This window comes from Microcebus murinus, chromosome 5 (assembly GCF_040939455.1).
Source record: "Microcebus murinus isolate Inina chromosome 5, M.murinus_Inina_mat1.0, whole genome shotgun sequence".
Classification (NCBI taxonomy): domain Eukaryota; kingdom Metazoa; phylum Chordata; class Mammalia; order Primates; family Cheirogaleidae; genus Microcebus; species Microcebus murinus.
Genome location: NC_134108.1, coordinates 66,743,013 through 66,766,483, shown reverse-complemented (window position 1 = coordinate 66,766,483; position 23,471 = coordinate 66,743,013). Strand labels below are relative to the sequence as shown.

The 23,471-nt window shown below is 34.0% G+C and overlaps 1 protein-coding gene across 2 annotated transcripts in view; it reads right to left on the bottom strand.

Annotated features, from left to right (window-relative positions):
* The window catches only part of RNGTT (RNA guanylyltransferase and 5'-phosphatase), a 269,902-nt gene that overhangs the window by 126,871 nt on the left and 119,560 nt on the right, over positions 1 to 23,471 (bottom strand). For both annotated transcript variants that reach the window (XM_012750902.3, XM_076003118.1), the window contains exon 12: positions 17,535 to 17,603. In XM_012750902.3, coding sequence (XP_012606356.1) covers positions 17,535 to 17,603 — 69 coding nt within the window. The remainder of the gene's footprint in view (positions 1 to 17,534; positions 17,604 to 23,471) is intronic.

Genomic DNA, 23,471 nt, shown 5'->3' with positions numbered 1-23,471 from the left:
ATAATAATAGCAAAGATACTATATAATATAGGGACTTACTAAGCCTTTTAAAAATCAGTATTTATAATTTATCCAAACTTGAAATACAGAATCTTAAACTATAAATAAGGATACAAAAACATCTTTTCAATCTACATGTTCTCAAGTGTAATTAGGGAGTTACCCACTTTAATTTCACTAAATTTGCCAACATAAATCAAGATAAAAATAATCAAAGCTATATTTAACTGATAAATACAATACTTAGTTCTATAGAAACAAACCTGATTTTACCAAGTGAGGTGTCAAAAAAACTGGGGATAGATTGTATCTGTATGCAACTATCAATATAACCTAAGATATCTATTACCATCTCAAAGAAACAATTCTTGGTGTTTACCATATAACAGCAGCACCTGGCTTAGAGGTAAAAGATGGCCATATGCCCAAGAAAAATGTATAAAACTAAGGTAGAGAAAACTAACTGTAGGCATAAGTGGTATAGTTGTATAAAGCAGTGGTTCTCATCCAAGGGCAACTTCAGCCCCAAGAGCTATTTGGCAATGTCTGCAGACATTTTTGGCTGAGGGAGGGGCGCTACTGCCATCTAGTGGGTAGAGGCTAGGGATGCTACTAAACATCTTACAGAGCACAGCAGTTGCCCACAAATTACCCAGCCCAAAATGTCATTTGTGCCAAAGTTGAGAAACTCTGATGTAAATGAACCTAGTAGTAATAACAACAAAGAGGGTGAGATATTTAGTCCCTCTCTGTCTCTTCTAACTTAGTGGTAATTAAGCAAGTTCAAAGTGGGCTTCATCTATCTCATTTGCAAAAATGCAATAATAACATCTTGCTTGCCTAAAACAGGATATCTAGACCAGAGATGACCTAAAAATGCCTTGTAGCTCTATGTTATTTTATTATTTCCACCAGTCAAACATGAGCAGTTATGTTATATATATATTCCAGGCCATACACTGAAGCATAATGCCTTCTTCACAAGGATCACATCTAAACTAAGAAAGATCCCTTGTCCTCACTATAACATTAATTTTATTATTTGTTGTTGTTGTAGCATTTAGTTTTAAATAAAACTGAAGAAATCCTAGATTTTAATGCTAATGGAAACAGTAAAATAATAGAATCAATTATGAAAAATATACAGTCTTCAAGAATCTATTCTCTATCTTCTTTTTACTGTTACTCACTATATATAATCCACTCCCCTAAGACTCCAATCCACAATGAAAATTATTCACAAATATTCATCTCTAGTGCTAATTTTTCTCCAAAGGAGATCTACATACTCATTTCAAACATGAAAGTATGTCAAGCACAGGCCTCCTCATTAATGTCCTAATGGCAGCCTAAAGTTCTAAATCTACAACTGAATCATTTATATTCTTAAATAAAAAACTAGTTTCTCTCCATTCTGATTTCCATTTCTTTTTTTGAGACACAGTCTTGCTCTGTCGCCTGGGCTAGAGTGCTATGGCATCAGCCTAGCTCACAGCAACCTCAAACTCCTGGGCTCAAGCAATCCTTCTGCCTCAGCCTCCTGAGTAGCTGGGACTACAGGCAGGCGCCACCATGCCCGGCTAATTTTTTCTATATATAGTTGTCCAGCTAATTTCTTTCTATTTTCAGTAGAGATGGGGTCTCACTCTTGCTCAGGCTGGTGTTGAACTCCTGACCTTGAGCTATCCTCCTGCCTTGGCCTCCCAAAGTGTTAGTATTATAGCCATGAGCCACCACGACCAGCCTAATTTCCATTTCTGATTAACATGAAGCTCCTAACCAGGTAGGTTTAAAATTTGAGTCATCTTTGATGCAACCTTTATCACTTCCATATTCCATCAATTATCTCCATTACTTTTTCACCCAGGCTATTGTGATAACCTAACTGCTATCCCTATTATCAACAGGCCCTATCAAATAGATGGCTTACTATATAGAACATACTTCTCACTCTAACAACTAAAGACCTCCTTCTCCATATCTGTCCTTATTCATCTTCTCTCATTTCATCCCCTACTATGCTCCTTACATGGAATAACAAAGGCAGTAATAACTTGTAATGGTTAGCATTTACTGAGTTTTTATTTTCTACCAGTCACTAGTTTGAGTGCTATTAAATCATTTTATTCTCAGAATAGCTCCATGAGGTAGGTTAATTTAACATAATCTCCTTTTCCATGGATCAAAAAACTGAGGCATAAGAAATTGAGTAACACGTCTAGGTAGAATAGACATTATATTTGAACCCAAATATTTTACTCCATATCCCAAAATATATTCTAACTACCACATTATATAGAGCCAATGGAAAGACAAAAGTGTTCACATTTTACACAAGAATCAACTCAAATGGATTAAAAGATTTAAACATAAAACTTGAAACTGGAAAACTCCTAGAAGAAAACATAGGGGAAAACCTCTTGACATTGGTATTGGCAATAATTTTCTGGATATGACACAGAAAACACAGACAACAAAAGTAAAAATAGACAAGTGGGACTACATCAAACTAAAATGCTTCTGCACAGAGCAAAGGAAACAACAAAATGAAAAGGCAACTACAGAATGAGAAAAAATATTTGAAAACTATATATGTGATAAGGAGTTCATACCCAAAATACATAAGTAAATCATACAACTCAATACTAAAAATACAAATCTCCCAATTTAAAAATGAACAGAAACCTCTCAAAAGAAATTCAGGTGGCCAACAGGTACATTAAAAGGTATTCAACATTTCTAATCATCAGGGACATGCAAACCAAAACTTCAATGACATATCACCTCTTACATATTAGGACGGCTATATCAAAAAGACAAGAGATAAGTATTGTCAAAGATATGGAGAAAAAAGAACCCTTATACACTGTTGGTTGGAATGTATATTGGTACAGCCATTATAAACCCTTTGCACTCGCTTTTTTCTCGATTCCTTTATTCAACTCAGGATTTAATTTTTTAAATACCCCAGATTTTACAAAGCGTAGCAGTAGAATAAAAAACTGGAGTTTCTTTTCATACAAACTTATTTATTTGAATTTTTTATATTTCAAATTATTGATACATTCAAAGAGTAATTTTAATCTCTGTAATTTTTGCTAACCATGTCGAGTCACACTTGACATCCAAGTGCAAAGGGTTAAAAACAGTACAGAGGTTCCTTAAAAAATTAAAGATAGAATCCCCATATTGACACAGCAATCCTACCTGTGGGTATTGAAAACAGAATCACTAAGAGATATCTGCTCTCCCACATTCACTGCAGCATTATCCACAACAGCAGAGGTATGAAAACAACTTAAATGTCTTTCAGTAGATGAATAGATAAAGAAAATGTGATGTACATATAATGGAATATTACTAAGTCTTTAAAGAAAAAAGGAAATTGGCCATATTGAGATAACATGGATGGAGCTGAAGGATGTTCTACTGAGTAAAATAAGCCAGAAACAGAAAGAAATATTGCATGATCTCACTTGTATGTGGAATCTAAAATAGTCAAATTCATGGAAGCAGAGATTAGGATGGTGGTTGCCAGCAATTAGAGAGAAGCAGAAACGGGATGATGTCAAATGGTACAAAAATGGCAACTAGGTATGGGTGATAGATATGTTAATTAGCTGGAATGTGGTGATCATTTCACAATATATATCAAAACATCAAGTTGTGTACAATCTAAATATATACTTTTTACATGCCAAAAACCTAAACTGTTACAAAATTAAGAATTTAAAAGAAAAAAGGCAAAAGGGTTAGGATGTCATCTGTTCAGGTATAATCTATAAATCTAAAATAATATGAAGACAGCAAAAGAATTAAATCCAAAGTCTAAAGCAGGGTTCTTCAACAGCAGTACTATTGACATTGGAGCCAGTCAAGTCTTTGCTGTGGGGGATGTTCCGTGCCCTGTAGCAGGTTTAACAGCAACCCTGTTCTTGGTGGGATGCCAGTAGCAACAACTATCACCCTTTCAGTACTGATAATCAAAAATGTCTGTAGATATTCTCAAATGTCATCTGGGAAGTTAAATCACACCAAACTAGGCTAATGTATGTATTCATAAGTTTTTGTCAACCAATATCTTATCAATCAACTACTAGGTCTGTGTGAACCTCTGTGCTAGAGGCCAGAGAGAAAAAGATAATGGGGGATTTCAGACAAATAAGCAGCTGCAATAAATTGTGAGGGACTTAACAAAACATGAAGTTCACAGTGCTATAATAGCATGTTTTAGGAACTATAACATGGTCAAAAAGATCAAGAGATATTTCCCAGAGAAAGTGAAATTTAAGCTGAGAATTATACAGGCAAAAAAGATGAGAATAAGTAAATACAAGAAAAAGTACAGTGAATCTGAGGAATTAAGATATTTAGGATACATACATGTAAAATACAGTATTTAATGTTCATCCTCTGAGAACCTACTGTTATAGTACTCAAAATACACAGTGAATGAGATAGTATCTTCATGGTACTTATAATCTAGTAAGAGAAATAGAAATTTTTAGACTAACTGAAAATTCATATGACACTAAATGCTTTGGGGCCAACAGGAATATCATGGAAGCACAGAAGAGAGTCATGCTCAAATAGTAAGATCAGGCTTCCCCAAGGAAGCACACCTAATTTGATATGGGAAGGATAAATGAGAGTAACACAGAAAAAAAAAAAGTTTGAAGAAGAAGAAACAGTTTGTATAAATATGTATTCATTAAAGACTATTTCAGTTTGTAACTCATACAAAATGAATTGGTCTACCAGTAGAAAAAGCCACTAAAGTTATCATTAAACTTCAGCAACAAAAGGAAAATCAATTATCTTATTCTAAGTTGACAAAATGTGTGCTTTTAAATATTTCCTTCTAAAATTCCAAATTGCTGCAGGCATAAGCGATGGGAGGTGTCAACCATAAGACATTTGTGCTATGATTCCAATATGCTCCCAGATGCTAAAATCAAAGCACTAAGAAAACATATGCTAAAAACTCTAGCTGGACAAATTTTGAAAAGCACAGTGCAAAATAATATGCCACCTTTATTGAAAAGTGGGGTGGGAATAAGAATGTACCCAGGCTGGGTACGGTGGCTCACGCCTGTAATCCTAGCACTCTGGGAGGCCAAAGAGGGAGGATCACTCAAGATCAGGAGTTCAAAACCAGCCTGAGCAAGAATGAGACCCTGTCTCTAATAAAAATAGAAAGAAATTAATTGGCCAACTAAAAATATATTTAAAAAAATTAGCCGGGCATGGTGGCGCATGCCTGTAGTCCCAGCTACTCAGGAGGCTGAAGCAGCAGGATTGCTTGAGCCCAGGAGTTTGAGGTTGCTGTGAGCTAGACTGCCACCATGGCACTCCAGCCGCGGCAACAGAGTGAGACTCTGTCTCAAAAAAAAAAAAAAAAAAAAAGTATTAACATATTTGTATTTGTTTATAAATACATAAAGAAACTATGAAAGGATAAACAAAAAACTAACTATAGATAACTAGGAGGGGGAGAAGTATGAGGGGAACCTTTCTTCTCTGTATTTTTTAAATACATGTTAAAATTTCTGAACCATGTGAATGTATTATCTAGTTAAAAATTAAAATTAAAAATATCACTGTAAAACACAAATTTCTTTAAACCTACAATTGTTTCAACGTTAAACATAAGTTATCAACAAAAAAGAACTATCCCTAATTCATTAAGTGTTTAAGATGTATCATTTATATGAGAACTGATTTTGTACTCTATTTACCCTCTTAGGAATTCACTGCTTCTTTCATTTTTATGAATTCTTTATTTATATTTATTTCCTCTTTCTCTGCTACCAATATATCATCATTAGCAATTGCTTTTAGTTATACAGTAACATTATATATCTATATTCAGCTGAGACTGATTACAAATTATTCATCTGTAGCTGTTTATTTTGTCAACAAAATTCAAAAGAAAAGTAAATATTTTATTTATTAAGTAAACTAGAAAATGATGTTCTTCTCCTTTTTCTTCCTTACACAAAGAATATTTTGCTGTGCTCTAAAAGTTGAACAAGGAAAAAAATTAAAATTAAACAAGGTGTATTTTCTTTCTGAGCACTGCACTATTACAATTCCTTAGAAATTATTGTTTTTCAATAAACAATGACACATTTTGAGAAAAGACAGAATGATACTTTTCCAGCCTGCCAGAAAACAGAGCCTTTCTTCAACTGAAGACCTATCAAAATATGCAAGCAAATGTCATGGAAACAGAAGCTCTCACCATGGTAACATCCTTGCTACAGAGGAAAACCACTCTAATTCGTCATGTACTTCAAGACAAGGCATTAGACTAATTCCAATTTTCATTTTACAATCTATCCATAACATTCAATATACCTGGCAATACTAAAGATTTAATAAAAACATTAATATTTCAAAAGAATGCAATATTAAAATCAAAGCTGACTCTAAATTTACATACAGATTAATGCCAAAGACATAAAATCAAATTGACCCACCTTAGAGGAAGTCAAGATAGTGATGAAAACATTAAAATATATCTCTGTTGTTTCAGAGTAAATACTCTTGCCTCAATATAGAAACAATTATAGGTTTTACTAACCACAGTAGAGCTAGTGGATAAAACAAAACAAAAAACCATTTTTTTCTAAATATAAAACAAGCAAAAATATCTTCAAGATTTTTATTCTTACCTCAATCATGCAACCTACTATATACCCAATTTTGTTATTATTTCATAGTGATGGATTACTAATGACATAAAAATTCTTATCTAGAAATAATGAGTACCTCTAGATTATAAAAGTAAAATCAAAGATGACTTTTTCAAAGGTTAAAAAATCAGTTATTACCAGACATAAAAATTTAATATGCTACATAAATCACCATTAAAATCCTCTAGTAAAAGCTAGTAAACAAGTAAGATTTCATTTTATTATCAACTTTATAAATTAAATTAAATGATCTAATAGCTATCAAGTAAAAGATCTACCACCTGCATATTAAAATGCCAAATTGTCATTCTAAAATATTCATTTTTAAGTGGCAAACAACAAAAAAGATCACCAATTCAAAATGGCAATGAAACTGCAGAACTGAAAACTATATAAATAGGAGTCTAATAAAACCTACTTGGTTTGTGACAGACTGATATGAGATGAAAAATTCAATGTAAAAATGGTTCTTTTTAAAAATGATCATTTCAGTTTGATAAAAGCTTGAACCTTAAACCTTAGAAAGAATATAGGTTTATATTGAAGATAAACAGCTTTCTTTCTTCTGAAGAAAAATATCAAAAACTTTTCTCAAAGTATTTAAATGTTTTGTCAAATACAATTTAACATTTCAAATTTTTTAAAATGCTGCACTACAGACTGAATGTTTGTGCCTCCCCAACTCACATGTTGAAATCCTAACCCCTAATGTGATGGTATTAGTAGGTGGGCCTTTTGGAGGTGATTAGGTCAAGAGGTCTCTGCTCTCATATAAGTAGGATTAGTGCCTTTATGAAAGTAACCTGGGAGAGTTCCCTTGTCCCCTCCGCCAAGTGGGGACACAGCAAGAAGATGGCTATCTATGAACCAAGAAGCAGGCCCCCACTAGACACTGAATGTGTGATCTCAGAATTCCCAGCCTCTAGAAGGGTGAGAAATAAAATTCTGTTATTTATAAACTGTTCAGCTTATGATATTTTGTTATAGCATATCAAACTGACTAAGATGCACTGTGAATATAATTAAGCCACCTTCAAATAAAAAAATATTAAAATTATTTTTCAACCAATGGCAAAACACATGAGGAAATCAAAAGGCAGCATGTAATAAAGATAAAACTATCTCCAAATCTAATTTTGGTCTTTAATCTGAGAACAAGGAGAAAACACTAGAGATTAAGGAAGATGATCATTTTGGATGTGAATGAAGAACAGATTAAAGGAAGACAAAAGCAGATGTTGCAAGACCAGTTAGGATGCCATTGCAGTGGTCCAAGCAACAGACAATGAATGGCAAGTCAGATTAGAGTTGTGACAGTGACAATGGAGAAAAAGGGGAATAATTTATGAGATACTCAGAAGACAGTAAGACTTGGAGATGGAGAAAAGGGAAAAGTGCCAAAGATGATAGCTAGATTTCTGATTTAAGTAACTGAATTCAGTAAATGAAGTAGGAAATGCTAGAAAAGAACCAGTCTATACGGTTTGTATGTTTGCTTGTTTGTTTTGGGAGTAGAGACAGAGTTTGTCTTCAATATACAGATAGATGCTCAACTTATGATGAGGTTACATTCCCAATAAACCTATCATAAAGTTGAAACATCCTAACTTGAACCATTGTAAGTCAGGGACTATCTGTCTGTCTTGAGTTTCTGGTGCTTTTAGGAAATTCAAAAAGTGATACTAGGGTAGACAATCAGATAACCAAATCTGGAGCTTATACAGAAATCACAAGTCTGAGTCAAAAGCTAATAGGGAGAAATAAAATCATGTGTGTGGATGAGATTACTAGAAAAAGAGTAGGGCATGAGAAAGAATGAAGGTATAGTAGTACACTGAGCCTTGAGAAACTATAAGCTTCAATGACTATAGAAGACAAACAGCTTCAACGAAACAGAAGAAATGGCAAAAGATTAGAAGGAATCAGAAGTGTGTGTTGTTACAGAAGCCACAGAAGAAGTGTTTCAAGAAAGAGCAGACAGAATACAGACTTAAATCTAGCGGATTAAGTAAAAAAGGCTGAAAACTTATCTTGATTTTGCAATGAATGTAGATCACTGGTGACCTTTCAAAAAAAGCAGTTGATTCAAACTTCATTTACTTAGCAGGCGAACCCCTTTTTAAAACATAATGTTACCTAGAATTACAATATATAAAAGTAATAAACCAGGGCTGTTGTAATGCCTAGTAACCTTTCCCTCCATGTAGTCACCTGAGGTAGTTAACAGAAACCTAGAAATTTGGAGATTATCTTTTTGAAACCTATGGTAGTACCTTTTTAATCTCTTATTTTCTATAATTCTGTAAATAAAACTTAATCTACTTAGTTTGAATCAAGGTTTTCATTGTGATTAATGATTTCTTTGTGTTTTCGTTAAAATCAGGTACTGGTACATTTCTTTATAAACACAAAGAAATACACGAAGCTTTATTTCCTTGATTAAACCACTGGTTAACTTTGCTTTTCCTTTTTCTTATGAAAGTAATAAACTTTGTGCAATTCTGGATGTGTTACATGGTTATGTCTCTGAAACAGAACATGAAATCGAAAGCTAAACAAACTTTGTACTAAGCTGGTTTTTGGTGGTTTGTCCTCAATAGAATCATTTTAATATAGTATTTTTATCACTATTCTTCAATGTTTTTCTAGGACTCAAAACATTTTCTTTTTTAACATTACTAACATCTACCTTTTATTCCACTTAAATTCACTCATTACAATTACTGGAACAGAGCAGAATTAACTTCTTGCTAAGTTTTCAGTAACTAACACCAAAGACATTTAGGCCAAGGAGTTTTTTCACAGGAGATATAACAGGAATCCTCTTCGTCTTTTACCATTCATTTTGCCTTTGGAATATTTCTGTGGTACCAGAGGATGGCTTACAGATTAAAATTAAGCTTTGGCTGCCCTTCACCAAGACTTCCTCTACACTTTATATAGACTCACTCTTTCAGATCACTAGACTGGCCACTCAAAACAGACCCTTTCTTGATTTACTTGAATTGATGGCTAACAGGGGCCAACGAATTTAACACCATACTGTAAGCAGTTTTAGAGATTTTCTGATAAATGTGGTGGATTAAGCATGTGCATTTATATTCACTTTAATTTAAAACCTCACTAAAACGGCAGTTACAAACAAACAAAAAAAGAGGTATCAGCAGAAAAGGAAAGAGAAAACAGGAGCGATGACAACAGCAGGGAAAAAAATGTCAATACATTTTTGAAAGATACAAAGTAGATAAAGAAGTTAACAAAGCATAGGACAAAAAAATCAAATACTAAGTGTTTGCATTGAAGGATGCCAGTGCAAGCCACTCCTGTTGCAGGTGGCAGTGGCCCCAAAAGGGTCAGGTAATATAAGCAACAAGTCACTGAGAAGCCTATCGGGCAATAATGGTGAGGCACAGGACTAGTCAAAGTCTACAGAAGGAGCATTAAACTAGCTTTCCTCTTCCACCCCAGGCATAAGAAAGGAAATATGTTTATTCTGTAAAAGAGCTGAGGGACAGAAGCTCCAGTTAAGAAGATTCAAGCAAAACAGAAGAGAAAAACTGAAACCTGCAGGGTTAAATGAAAGTTTACCTACTGGAGAATGGACTCTAGCCCCTTTTCCTTCTCTACTTCAAGAATATTAACAGCCAGGCAAAGGCAAGATCAGGCAAAAGACTGGAGGACTGATCTCTAAACAGGTAGAAGAATTTAAAAGAAATGAACCATGCATTCTAACAGTTGGATATCCAATTTAAAAATATAAAATTTGTACACATTTCAACATTATTAAAAATACAGGTTACTGCTAATATATTGTTATTATTTTTGTCTTAGCAGTGTTATCACTTAACCTGCACTTAATTATTAAAGCTGAATTCTTGAAAAGTTTTAGACTTCCCCAAAAGAAAAATCTAGAAATGTTGGCAAATTGCACACTAAAAGTTCTTGACCTGATTAAAGATCCTACACTTCTCATTTAAAATTTGCATTTAATAGAAAGCCTAATGAAGAAAGGTAATTTATAAATCTTACAAAGAATCAGCAATTACTCTGGATATTAGGGTCTACAGCTATCAGCTGGAAATGTCATAATAAGCTATGATAACTGTGGTAGGCTGAAAATTGGTCCCCGAAAAGGTACTCCCGGAACCAGTGAATATTACTTTATATGCCAAAAGAGACTTTTCGGGTGTTATGAAATTAAGGCTCTTTGGTGGTGGGGGTGGGGGATTTATCCTGGATTATCCATGTAGGCCCTAAATACAATCACAAATGTCTCTATAAGTGGGAGGTAAAGGGAGAGCTGACATAGAAGACTGCAATGTAATCACTGAAGATGCTACACTGTTGGCTCTGAAGACAGAGAAAGGGGACTGTGCAAACAATGCAGCTCTAGAAGCCGGAAAAGGCAAGGAAATGAATTTCCCCTAGAGCCTTCAGAGGGAGCACGGCCCTGCCAACACCCTGATATCAACCTGGTGAAATTGATTTGAGACTTCTGACCTCCAAAACTGTAAGAGAATAAATGTGTGCTGTTTTAAGCTATTAAGTTTGTAGTAATGTGTTAAAGTAACCATAGGAAACTAATATAATAAGTAACTAGTACCATACTGTTTTCTAAATTTTTTTTTTTTTTTTTTGAGACAGAGTCTCGCTTTGTTGTCCAGGCTAGAGTGAGTGCCGTGGCGTCAGCCTAGCTCACAGCAACCTCAATCTCCTGGGCTCGAGCGATCCTTCTGCCTCAGCCTCCCGAGTAGCTGGGACTACAGGCATGCGCCACCATGCCCGGCTAATTTTTTTTTTTTTATATATATATCAGTTGGCCAATTAATTTATTTCTATTTATAGTAGAGACGGGGTCTCGCTCTTGCTCAGGCTGGTTTTGAACTCCTGACCTTGAGCAATCCGCCCGCCTCAGCCTCCCAAGAGCTAGGATTACAGGCGTGAGCCACCGCGCCCGGCCTGTTTTCTAAATTTTAACTTCTCATGTACCACCCTCATGATTTCTTCCATATCTAAATACCACCAGTACTATTATTTACTATTTTTCTTTAGATTAGTTTACTCTAAAATCTAAAAAATATATTTTTAAAAGAAAACTTTATACCAAATAGTGTAGCATTAATACGGTACATAGAAAATGGTATTGCTTACCCTAAATAATAAGTACTCCTAAAATTAGGTAAAATAGAAATTAATCAATGATACTAAATTCCAGTAGATATGCTCCTACTGAATGGTATAAAAGTAGGCCCCAAAATCTTTTGTTGAAAGGGGAAAAATTAGCAAGTTTTAGATATTAAAAACTAGAAATAAACTTTCCCTTTATAATCTGAGAAACTGAATAAAAAAAGAATGGGACTAAATTTCTCATTGGATGATACAATGTTATTTGACGCTCTATCCCTGGACCATCAAAAATCACATCTCCTCTCACCACTGGAAGCTACACCTGTCTGTAATCAACTCTTCTTACTTTCTCATACAGAAGACTTAGAGCAGGTGAAAAGGAAAATTAAAGTCTTTCCTTTGAATATGCAAATAGTAATAAAAAAGGATATTTTCACATGGTAAGGAAAAGAAACTTGATGACACTGTGTAAGCACAAAAGAATTAAGTGAGAAAAATCTTAAGTATTCCGTCCTTTAAAGCCATAAAGATAAATCATAAGTCAAGAATCATTAGAAAAATATGACTTAAACTCTGTTTCTTTTAGCAAAATATCATAAGTATAGTGATATGTCCTCCAAGTTGACCTATTTTAATAGAAACTTATATTTCTGTTTTTTTAGAAAAGCCATAAATCTCTGCGTAGGACCTGAGCAGAGGCCCAGCCTAGGATGCTGGCAAATCAGAAGTCTGAAAGTGGAATAAACATGACCACTCTTTTGATGGTGGCCTAAAACTGAGGACACAGTAAGTAAAAATTAAAAAATCAGCCTTTGTGAGAGAATCTAAGGTTGAAATTGCAAAGTCAAAATAATGAAAAAACAGCAAAGGCTACATAATTGAATATAATGAAATTTTGCATATGAGAGAGAAAATGCTTCCTGCTTATCATGAATGGATTCATACTAAACTGGAGCCCATTCTGTATGGCAGACTTAATATATTTTTACACTAAGAATACCCTTTAAGGTTGGGCGCAATGGCTCACGCCTGTAATCCTAGCACTCTGGGAGACTGAGGTGGGAGGATTGCTCAAGGTCAAGAGGAGTTCAAAACCAGCCTGAGCGAGAATGAGACCCTGTCCTCACTAAAAATAGAAAGAAATTAATTGGCCAACTAAAAATATATAGAAAAAATTAGCCGGGCATGGTGGCCCATGCCTGTAGTCCCAGCTACTCGGGAGGCTGAGGCGGAATGATCACTTGAGCCCAGACCACGTTTCTACTAAAATAAAAAGAAATTAATTGGCCAACTAAAAATATATAGAAAAAATTAGCTGGGCATGGTGGTGCATGTCTGTAGTCCCAGCTACTTGGGAGGCTGAGGCAGCAGGATAGCTTAAGCCCAGGAGTTTTGGGTTGCAGTGAGCTATCATCACGCCACACTACACTCTAGCCCAGGCAACAGAACAAGATCCTGTCTCCAAAAAAAGAATAGATAGCAAGGATAACCCAAAAAGACAAAATGATGATGAGCCACTTAGACTTTAGTGACTGTCTAAAATTTTATATCTAGTAGAAATGTGTAACATGAAGGAAGAAATAGAGTACTAGAGGCAAAATAAAAGGCATAAGTTAAAAGTTGACTTAGGAGTCCACAACAGCTATAGCCATAAAAATAAATGTCTCTACAAAGAGGGAGATAGACATACCTTAGAGGAAGAGTATTAACAATAGCCATCCAAAAGAAGGAAGAAGCAGAGAAAGCCAGTATCTTAGAAGGCTTCATACAAATAAAGAGTTTGAGTAAAACTACAATACCTTTTCTTCTTTTCAGTTCAACTATTTAATATTGCTATCAATTATGGCTTATTAAAGATTTTAAAAATACAAAATTGAATATGTAAACTAAGAGTAGATCTTTCCTCTGGAACTTTCTGACATTCAGGCTAGCAATCTTGAGTTACAAAATTCATTACACCTTTTCCTCAACTCTCTAGTACATACAATGAAGGTAAGACTACGCCAAGTTGCACAAAACTATGCAAACACTATAAATAAATAATTTAAGGCCAAGTCAAAGTCATAAAATTGTAGCTGGTAATGAGCAAATTAGACAGACTACTAAGAATAATCTCTTCAGTTTAAAGTTGAAACAAAAGCCCCATAAGAACAAAAATATTTGTAAAGCATTAGGTTTTCAAGATCACTCAAACCAAGCAAAGAGAAAACAAAGTCCAAGAAGTAGGAGATCTATCAGAGAAGAAAGGTAAACGGGATTTCCAGGATGAAAATAAAAAGAAATTCCAAGAAGAAAAAGCTACACAGCAGGACTAGAGAACAGAGGGTTTCAGAAGGAATGCCTTCAAGTAAAAACTGGACCTTATATATTTGAATGCACTGGGAAAAAAAAATTTAGCCCTTCTTTTGGAGAGTTTAAGGGAAGAAATATGGATAATCATAAATAATGAAAATATTCCTAACTCTAAGTGAAAAAAACTTTCTAAGAAAGAAAACATAGTAGTATACTACCTGACTCAGAGGTGAACAAAATTTATATCACCATAAAAATATAAATACTAAATAGTCATTAGACCAAACACGTGATCTATTTATAATGGGATGAAAGAAGGAGGAAAGGGGGTAGGAGATATTGGTGAAATTAGAGGTTTTAATCCTATTCTTTCTTAGTAGAAAGGAAGTGGATCATGTATAAAATAGAAAACTAAGAGCAGCATAGCTTTCTTAGAAATGTGGAAATAAAAAAACAACTAAAACAACAGAAAATAACTGCCTCCTTGGAGCGATACTTTGGGTATAGGGAATGGTAGAAAAGAGACTGCTCTATTTTTCTGTATAAACAACTCTTTTAATTGACTTTTAAAATCATGAACATGCATTATGATGTATAATTTGCAACTTATATAATTTTTTCCACAAGAAATATTACCTTCATTAAATATACACAAAAGGGATAAATAAGTTATAAGAAATAAGGTGGCAGAAATCCTTAAGAAACTATTACACCCAGATCCGAAGGTATACTTAAAAAATTATATATATCATGACCAAGTAGCATTTACCCTGGGAATACAAGGATGGGTCAACATGAGAAAATCAATGTAATTTAACACATGAATGGTACAGGAAAGAAAAGGGCACAATAATCTCAACACATACAGAAGAGGCATTAATACCTTAAAAGCAATGCCTTAAAAGGTGTTAATGTTCAAAACCTATATATGATTAAAGAAAAAAACTTTTGGAAAAATAGAAACAAAAATTTCTTAACACAATAAAGGTTATCTAACAGAAATCTACCACAATATACTTAATGAAGGAAATTTAGCAACCTTCCCTTTAAGGATGAGAACAAAGTATAAATGTCTCCCACTCCTCTGTCCAATTAGAACTAATATTTAATTCAGTACTTAAGGTCTTAGCCAATATATAAAATTAGACAATTACTAGAACTAAGAATATTCAGCAAGACTGCTGAATCAATGAAATAAATCTATAGCGTGGCAGTGCATTAGATGTAGCAACAAAAAAAGAAAATAAGTCATTTACTATAAAAGCAGATAATGAATAACTATCTAGAAATTGGTCTAACAATTTAAAAAAGCATAAATTCAATTAGAAAACAGAATAAGACCTGAAAAAAGCCATAACATTAATTGAGAAGATGATTTAACACTGTAAGCACATCAATTTTCTCCAAATTAATCTAAATTCAAAGCCATTGCAATTAAACTCCTAATAAGAATTTTTTGGTAACATGACAAACTGATTCTGAAACTTTTATGTTTAACCAAACGTCCACAAATATTAAGAAAATCCTGGCAAACAGGGAAACTTGCCTTACCATATATCAATTACAAAGTCATTGTAATAAAAACTGTGGTTGCTAGAATGGGAACAGAGTAACAAATTAACTATACTAAACATCCAGTATAGTTATTGAATGAGCCAATAGTTATATAGTTATTGGATGGGCCATTTTTCTTACCTATACCAAAATCTCATATACGTACAGGACTAAATCATAAGTTTCACACACTAAAATTTTCTGAATTTACTGTTATATCTAGATTTCACTTTTTTCAATCTAGGGAGATAGGGCCTGGAAAATACTAGAATTCAAAGATCTAACTTTCATCTTCTACGAGTATTTTCTTCATATTCCTGTGCACAGCCTCTAGCTCTCCTCCATCTCCTCCTCCCTCGACCACAGAAGATATTTTTTTTCTGTTTAGCAAGAGAGGCTGGAAGGCAGACAGAAGCCAATCACATATCACATTCTATCTAAATTTACATACATTACAGCAGAGTTTTATTACACATGTAAAGAATATGTAATACAGTCTAAATATCTCTTATTCAATGGCTGGGGCTGAAAAGTGTTTTTAGACTCAATTTTTTTCAGAGTTTATAATACTTGCATTATATATACTTACCAGTGGAGCAGCCCTAATCTGAAAATCTAAAATGCTCCATAAACATTTCCTTTGAGCATCATGTCAGTACTCAAAAGTTTTAGATTTTAGAGCATTCCAGATTTTGGATTTTCAGGTTAGAGATACTCAATCTATATAGTGTTTAATACATAGTATTCAAAGTATTAGTTCCCTTCCCTTTCCTCCAGGTACCCAGTTTGGTATCTGTAACTTCTCAACTAGCTTATATCCTAATTTCTAAAAATGGAACATGAAATACAGCTCTTTCCTATAGTGTATATAAGTGGTTCTCATACTTGAATATGCAACAGAATCACTTACAGAGCTTGTTAAAACACAAACTGTTGGACCTCATCCCCAGAGTTTCTAATCAGTAGGTCTGGGGTGAATTGTATTTATAACATACAATATACTGGGTGGTCCAAATCCTCCTCCATAGGCCCCATGTTCAAAAACACTGCCCTACCGAACAATGGTTATCAAGTAAGGGCAATTTTGCTCTACAAAGGAAAGAAATTAAGCAATGTCTGAGTATATTTTTGTTTGTCACAACTGGAAGGAGGGGTCCTACTGCTATCTAGTGAGTAGAGACCAAGGATGCTGCTCAATATCCTACCATGCACAGGACAGCTCCTACAGAAAAGAATTATCTAGTTCAACACATCAATACTGCTGAGGATGAAAAAACCTGCTATTGGGTAAAACACAACTAACTCCAAATATATGATATGACAATTAAGTTGGTGAAAGTTCTTCAGTGCATTTCAGAAATTCAACATGGAATAAATATTCCAAAATTCTATTTTTCTTCAAGTATTGACAACTCTTTGAATTTTACTTACCTACTGCAAAATGAAGTTTTAGAGAAATTAATACTTAAAGGTATACCAGGCTAAAAGAGGAAATGAGCCGTTTATATAATATTATTGGTAAATTTCTAGTAAAGAAACAAAGTCACATTCATGTAGCACAAATTGTAAGTAAATTATATTAAAAGACTAACTTCCTTGAAAATTAATGACCAACAATGCTTATTTCTTAAGCTGAGTGAAAAGCAAATAGGTGTTCATTTTAGTATTATATATTTAGATATAAATAAAATCTTTCATAATGAACAATTTGTTTTAAGGAAAAGCACAATCAATTCTAAGTAAATATGTCTGAGGCAAATGTGCTTTATATATACATGAGTATATATAGATATACACACACATGTATATATGTATATATACATACAGACACACACACACACACACAGAGACAAATGAACTTACTCCAGTAGGTTGAAAAATAAGTCCATCCATTTCATGGCTGACTTCTTTGGCAAAATTTCCTTCAAGTAGCTATAAAATCAATATACATGTATTTTAAAAATATAATAATTACTTTAATATTAATTTCTTGATCAGCTTTATGAAAATTTCTTACTATACAGGCTGTAAGAACAAAATAGGGGAGGGGATAGATCCAGGGGATCTAGGTTAATAAATTGTAAGATTTGGGGGGGAAAAATGCATGAAAATTTCCATTCCATTGCAGGCTACATATACTGAACAACAATCCTAACTACAACAACCAAAATAATGAATAAAGTACTAAAAACATATTTTTAAAATGTATTGCTAAACCAGTACAATAGGAAGAAAGACATAGAAGCCAGAAATAAAGTGAAAGTAGAAACTCTGGAAAGTATTAAATAAAGAGAATAAAAAATAAACACACAAAAAAGGAGTCAGCAAAGAAATTTGCTTGGGGACAAGAATCTGTAATCAGAAACCAGCTCAAATATGAGGATTATAATTCAAAAACATTGTGTTTTCCAAAAACCCTCAGACAATTTTTGGATCTTTCTTTTTAATTTTTTTTTTTTTGTCTATTTTACATTTTTTCAAACAGAGAATTTCACTGCAAGGGATACACAGTACAAAATACAATTGACAGTTTTTTTCAACGCTGTATCTACTAAAGAGCAGAGTTAAACACCAACTACTCTAATTAATACTGATCAAGTAGTTTTAAATGCTTTCTTTCACAGATTTTTATTATTTTGAAGAACTCAACATGTGTATCATTGATGAAGGCCTAAACACTGATTTCTCCATTTCAAGAAAGAGAGCTAAATATACTTTGACAGAGCCAGGTAACATCATGTTATCCAGAACCTAGCCAACTCGCAGAAAATTCAAGATAGTTCTGGGACTCAGATTTGTCTATAAAATGTTGGATATGCTATTTGTTATATATCCCTTTTATCACAATCACATCCTCCTGAAAGTACTACACTTACAAGGAGACTTGCTTCCAAAAGCGACAACCAAAAATTCAAATTTTTATTTTGCACGCAATAAAATTTGTGATTCTCTTTCCAAACTGGGACTTCATCTTCTCTATTTCATCCTTCAAAATCTATAATTTCTCTAAACTGAGGGCAGTTCAAATTTGAGTTTAAATATCTATATTTCCTTAAAACTTTAATTCTCCTTTCTCACACTCAGAAACAGAAATTAGATCAGTGATTTCCAGTGGCTTGAGGAGGTGGTGGTATTAGTGTTTAACGAGTTTCAGCTTCAAAGATGAAAAAGTTCTAAAGATGATTCTAATGGTTGCACAACAGTGTGAACGTACTTAATGTCACTGAACTCTATGCTTAAAAATAGTTAAAATGGTAAATTTTATATTACATATTTTTTAAAAATTAAAAAATGTAATGTTCTTGGTGTTTTCATTTTGTTTTTTTCATCTTATTACAACATTAAGAAAGTGGGAGCTGACAAACTGAGACTTTCAGAGTCATATTATCAGAGTTTGGTCAAACGGGCAAAAATTTCTAGATAGTTCTGGGATGGATACATTTGTCTGCAGTGCACTTATAGGTTTAAATGACCTAGCCATCTGAGGAGGAAATCTGACTAAGTAAAAATTCAATATGGATTAAAATTACTGATTTCTTATAAATTCCTTTCTAAAGAGGAAAATAAACTCCAAGCATCAAAGTGTCAAAATATCCACTTACATTCTTGCTGAAAATTTGGAAGGCAATAACTAAAGTCTTTGTTTCATATATGTGAAATATTCCTCCTGGAGGAAAAAAATTTTTGAAATTCATGTTCAAACTGAGAATAATAATATATGCTTTTTTAAATAGATATATATTTTTTAAAAGATTTTCACATACTATTTCAATATTTTTAAAATATAAATAAACTAATGATGGGTAAAAGGTTAAAAGAAGACAAAATTGCATAACCTTGATATTTCTTGTACGACATATGTAAGAAAAGTTGTTTGCTAAACTCATAGCATAAAGTCTGCTAAGCAATGATACAATGAAAACCAAATATACCACAATCATCTTTTAAACAGGAAAAAGAAAAGGTTAAAAGAATTTTTAACCCTTACATTTTAAGTTGTTCTACTTTTACTGTAGGTACATCATGTATGTCAAGTAAACATGGCTTCTAAATTCTTCAACCCAAGAAATAAAAATAAAATCCTAAACTACACCCCCCCCCATACATACACACTGAACAGAGCTCCTCTTGGCCAAGGGGACCCCAGAGAAACCTTAAAATTCAAGTTCCTGGCCATGACGGGATAGAGGTCAGACACATCTCATTATATCCCCTGCCTCATTAGGCTTATTAGGCTTTCTTCACAAAGGATTAAACCAAACCAGCCTTTTGAAAAGTCCTGCTCCACCACTGGTTTCAATCCACCACCTAATGCTACTCTCTTCCCTTTTTCCATTTTCCATATTACAACTGGCCAACATTCCTTCCTGGTAAGAGACCACCCACCATCCATGGAGTGGGTCTGTCTAGTCTACAGAGGATGTATAGTGAAGGTTTTTATGTCCTCTGCTTCATCTTTTGACATCAGGGGGCCAAAAATTCCACCCTGAGATCATGCTAACACTGCCATTTTCTGAACATGGATCCCATGAAGTAGCAAAAAGTTTAATTGAGCATATGCATGCTTCTCCTTTCATAAATATTCATGACTCTTCCCACAGCTTGTTAATTACCTGTGTTTGACCACCCCACTCAGCATAAATTCCTATTCCCTGCACTGTCCCCTCGAAATATGTGTTTCCAGCTCTGGCCAGAAGCTCTGCTTCCCAGCCTGTCAGAATGTCCACCCAATAGGCTGCAACCCTTTATGAGAAATAAAGCTCTCTTTTCCAAATTTATAAACCTTGTCACTCTTCAACTGACAAACCAAACTTCTGAAATTCATATAATGGACCATCCCTATATGCAAAGTATAAAGTAACAATAAAAATATACTTCATGCATATAAAGTACAAAGTAACAGTAAAAAATATCTGGTTAGCAAGACTCTAGATAACATGATATTGCCTGCTTCATTTTTTATTTTACTCTTAACTTTTTATGAATAAGAATTTAAAGGACTATGAAAATTCTGGGGTCAAAACAAGATTTCCTCTTCATTACTCCAGACAATATTTCTTTTTTAACACATCAACATTTACAACATCACCTATCATGTATTAAAGACCTACGATCAAGTCTTGTGCTTGGTATAAAATATATAACTCTTCATGAGATATGTATTCTTGAGGTTTGTATTATTATTCAACTTCCCAGAAAAGGAAACTTAGGCCATCAGACATTAAGCAACTAGCTTCAAGTGAGACAGCTAAAAAAGTAAAATCATTCAGAGCAGATTTAAATCAGACTATAACTGGGAAAGCTCTACTTTCATTTATAACACAAAAAATGACAAGAGAATATTGTTTCTACCCTGACAATAATTTTAAAAAACAGATAATCTATAAAATTATAACTTTTATAAATGGGGACAAGTACTAGATGCATGAAAATGGAACATCGTGTGGTACAGGGGAACAGGGCCTGCTAAAAGCTAAAATGGAAGCAGAAACACTGAGGAAAACCCTTTTATACTCTAGGCCTCCCAATAAGCACAAGTAACAACAACCAATTGCTGAGGGAATCGGAATCTTTGGAGCACTAAAGATATAACTATTAATAGAAAGCAACACAAGCCCATCTCAAATACAGAATAGACTGATTCAACCAATATTCTGCCCCCTAAAAATGAAGCCTATTAACAAACTGAAAGAAGCATGCTCGTTATTAAGCATAAAAAATTTACCTCAGTCTTTACTGTTTATATAGAAAAAAACAAATGACATCCAATAAAAAATTCTCTCTTACATACAAGAACAAATGACCTATATTCAAAAGATAAGGCAGTCAACAGAACAAGACATAGAGAGGGCCTATATTTTGGAATTATCAGACAAAGACTTAAAAACAACCTAACATTTTAAAGGATATCAAGGAAATCGTAGAAAATATGCATGAATAGATATGGAATTTCAGAAAAGAGACGGAAAATATAAAAATGAGACAAATGGAAATGCAAAAAATAAAAAACAGTCAGTTCTTGCCCATGCAGAGTCACTCCTAGCTCCTGGCCATCACTGTCTGGAGCCATCCAGGGGAGTGGGAGTATAGGCTGTCAGGGTCCACCAGTAAGAGAGGCAGGAAGAGCTGCAGGGCGGCCAGGCTGGTGGGGATCAGGAATATGCCACAAGGGTCTAGTTAGCTCAAGGACAAGGAGGGCCAGTGACAGACCATTCAATAATGAAGCAAAAGTACAATAACCAGGAAGATTTAGAGCCTGCTCACTATGTCCCAAGCACTGTTCTAAACTCTTCCCGCTCATGAATTTGTCCCATCCTCACAACTTACTTCTCATTAAATTGAGGTAAAATTTACATAACATTAAAAAAAAAAAAAAAAGTCAGCCACAGTGGCCCACACCTATAATCCCAGCTACTCAGGAGGATAAGGCAGGAATATAGCTTGAGTTCAGGAGTTTGAGTCCAGCCTGGAATACACTGCAAAACCCCATCTCTTAAAAAATAATTTTTTAAATAAAAAATTTTTTTAAAGAAATAAAGAACACAACATCAGAGAAAAAGAATGCTAACCAATGAGAATGATAATCAATAAGATTACCAGCAAACTAGAAACAGCAGAGGAAAGAATCTTGAAAAAGAAAAGTACATACCACTTTTCCAACTGAAATATAGAAAGAAAAAGGGGGAGAAGGAACAGAACTGAGAATCAAAGAGCCAAGAAACTACAGCAAAAGATAATCTGTACCACTGGAGTGTGATAAGGAAAAGAAAGAGGGAGGTGAAGAAACTAGGAAAAATAATGCCTCAGTTATTACAAAAGTAATTAAACACACATACACCCCCAATGAACTCCATGAGAATATGAAGAAGGATTTAAGAAAAAAATAAATAAATATATGCTTATCATAGTTAAACCCTAGCAAGAAGGGGAAAAAAATTACAGGCAGAGGAACAAAAATAACTTTGACAGCAGATTACTTATCAGAAATTATATAAGCCAGAAGATAATGCAACACTAGCTTTACCATACTAATATAAACAATGTTAACCCAAGAATCTTTAGCAAATGGAAATATCTTTCAAAGATGAAGCAACAGTAAAGTTTTTTTTTTTTGGACAGATAAAATCTCATAAAATGTATTTCCACCAGGCTAGAAAAAATTTTAAAAGAAAAATTTCAGGCAGAAGGAATATGACATAAGATCTGTAGCTAAACAAAAAAAAGAAGAGCATTAGAAATGGTTAAAAATTAGAATAAATATAAAACATCTGTTCCTCTTTATTTCTTTAAAATATAATTGACTACTTAAAGCAAAAATATTAACCTATGTAGAAACAAAATGAATAAGAGGAAATGGAGTGATACTATTATATGGTTCTCACCCTAACTATGAACTACTATCGTACACTGTTATTTAAAGGTAAACTGTGAAAAGTTAAAGAGAGGCGAGACTATAAACCTTAGAACAACCACTAGAATATATACAAAGATGTATGCCTAATAGGCCTAAAAAGTGGAGATACAGTGGAATCAAAACATTCTCCTTCTGGCCGGGCATGGTGACTCACGCCTGTAATTGCAGCACTTAGGGAGGCCTAGGCGGGAGGATGACTTGAGGGCCAGGAGTTCCAGACCAGCCTGGCACCATAGCAAGATGGCATCTCTACAAAAAATAGAAAAATTAGCTAGGTGTGGGGACATGCACCTGTAGTTCCAGCTTCTTGGGAGGCTGAGGCAAGAGGATTGCTTGAGCCCAGGAGTTTGAGATTGCAGTGAGCTATGATGAGGCCACTACACTCT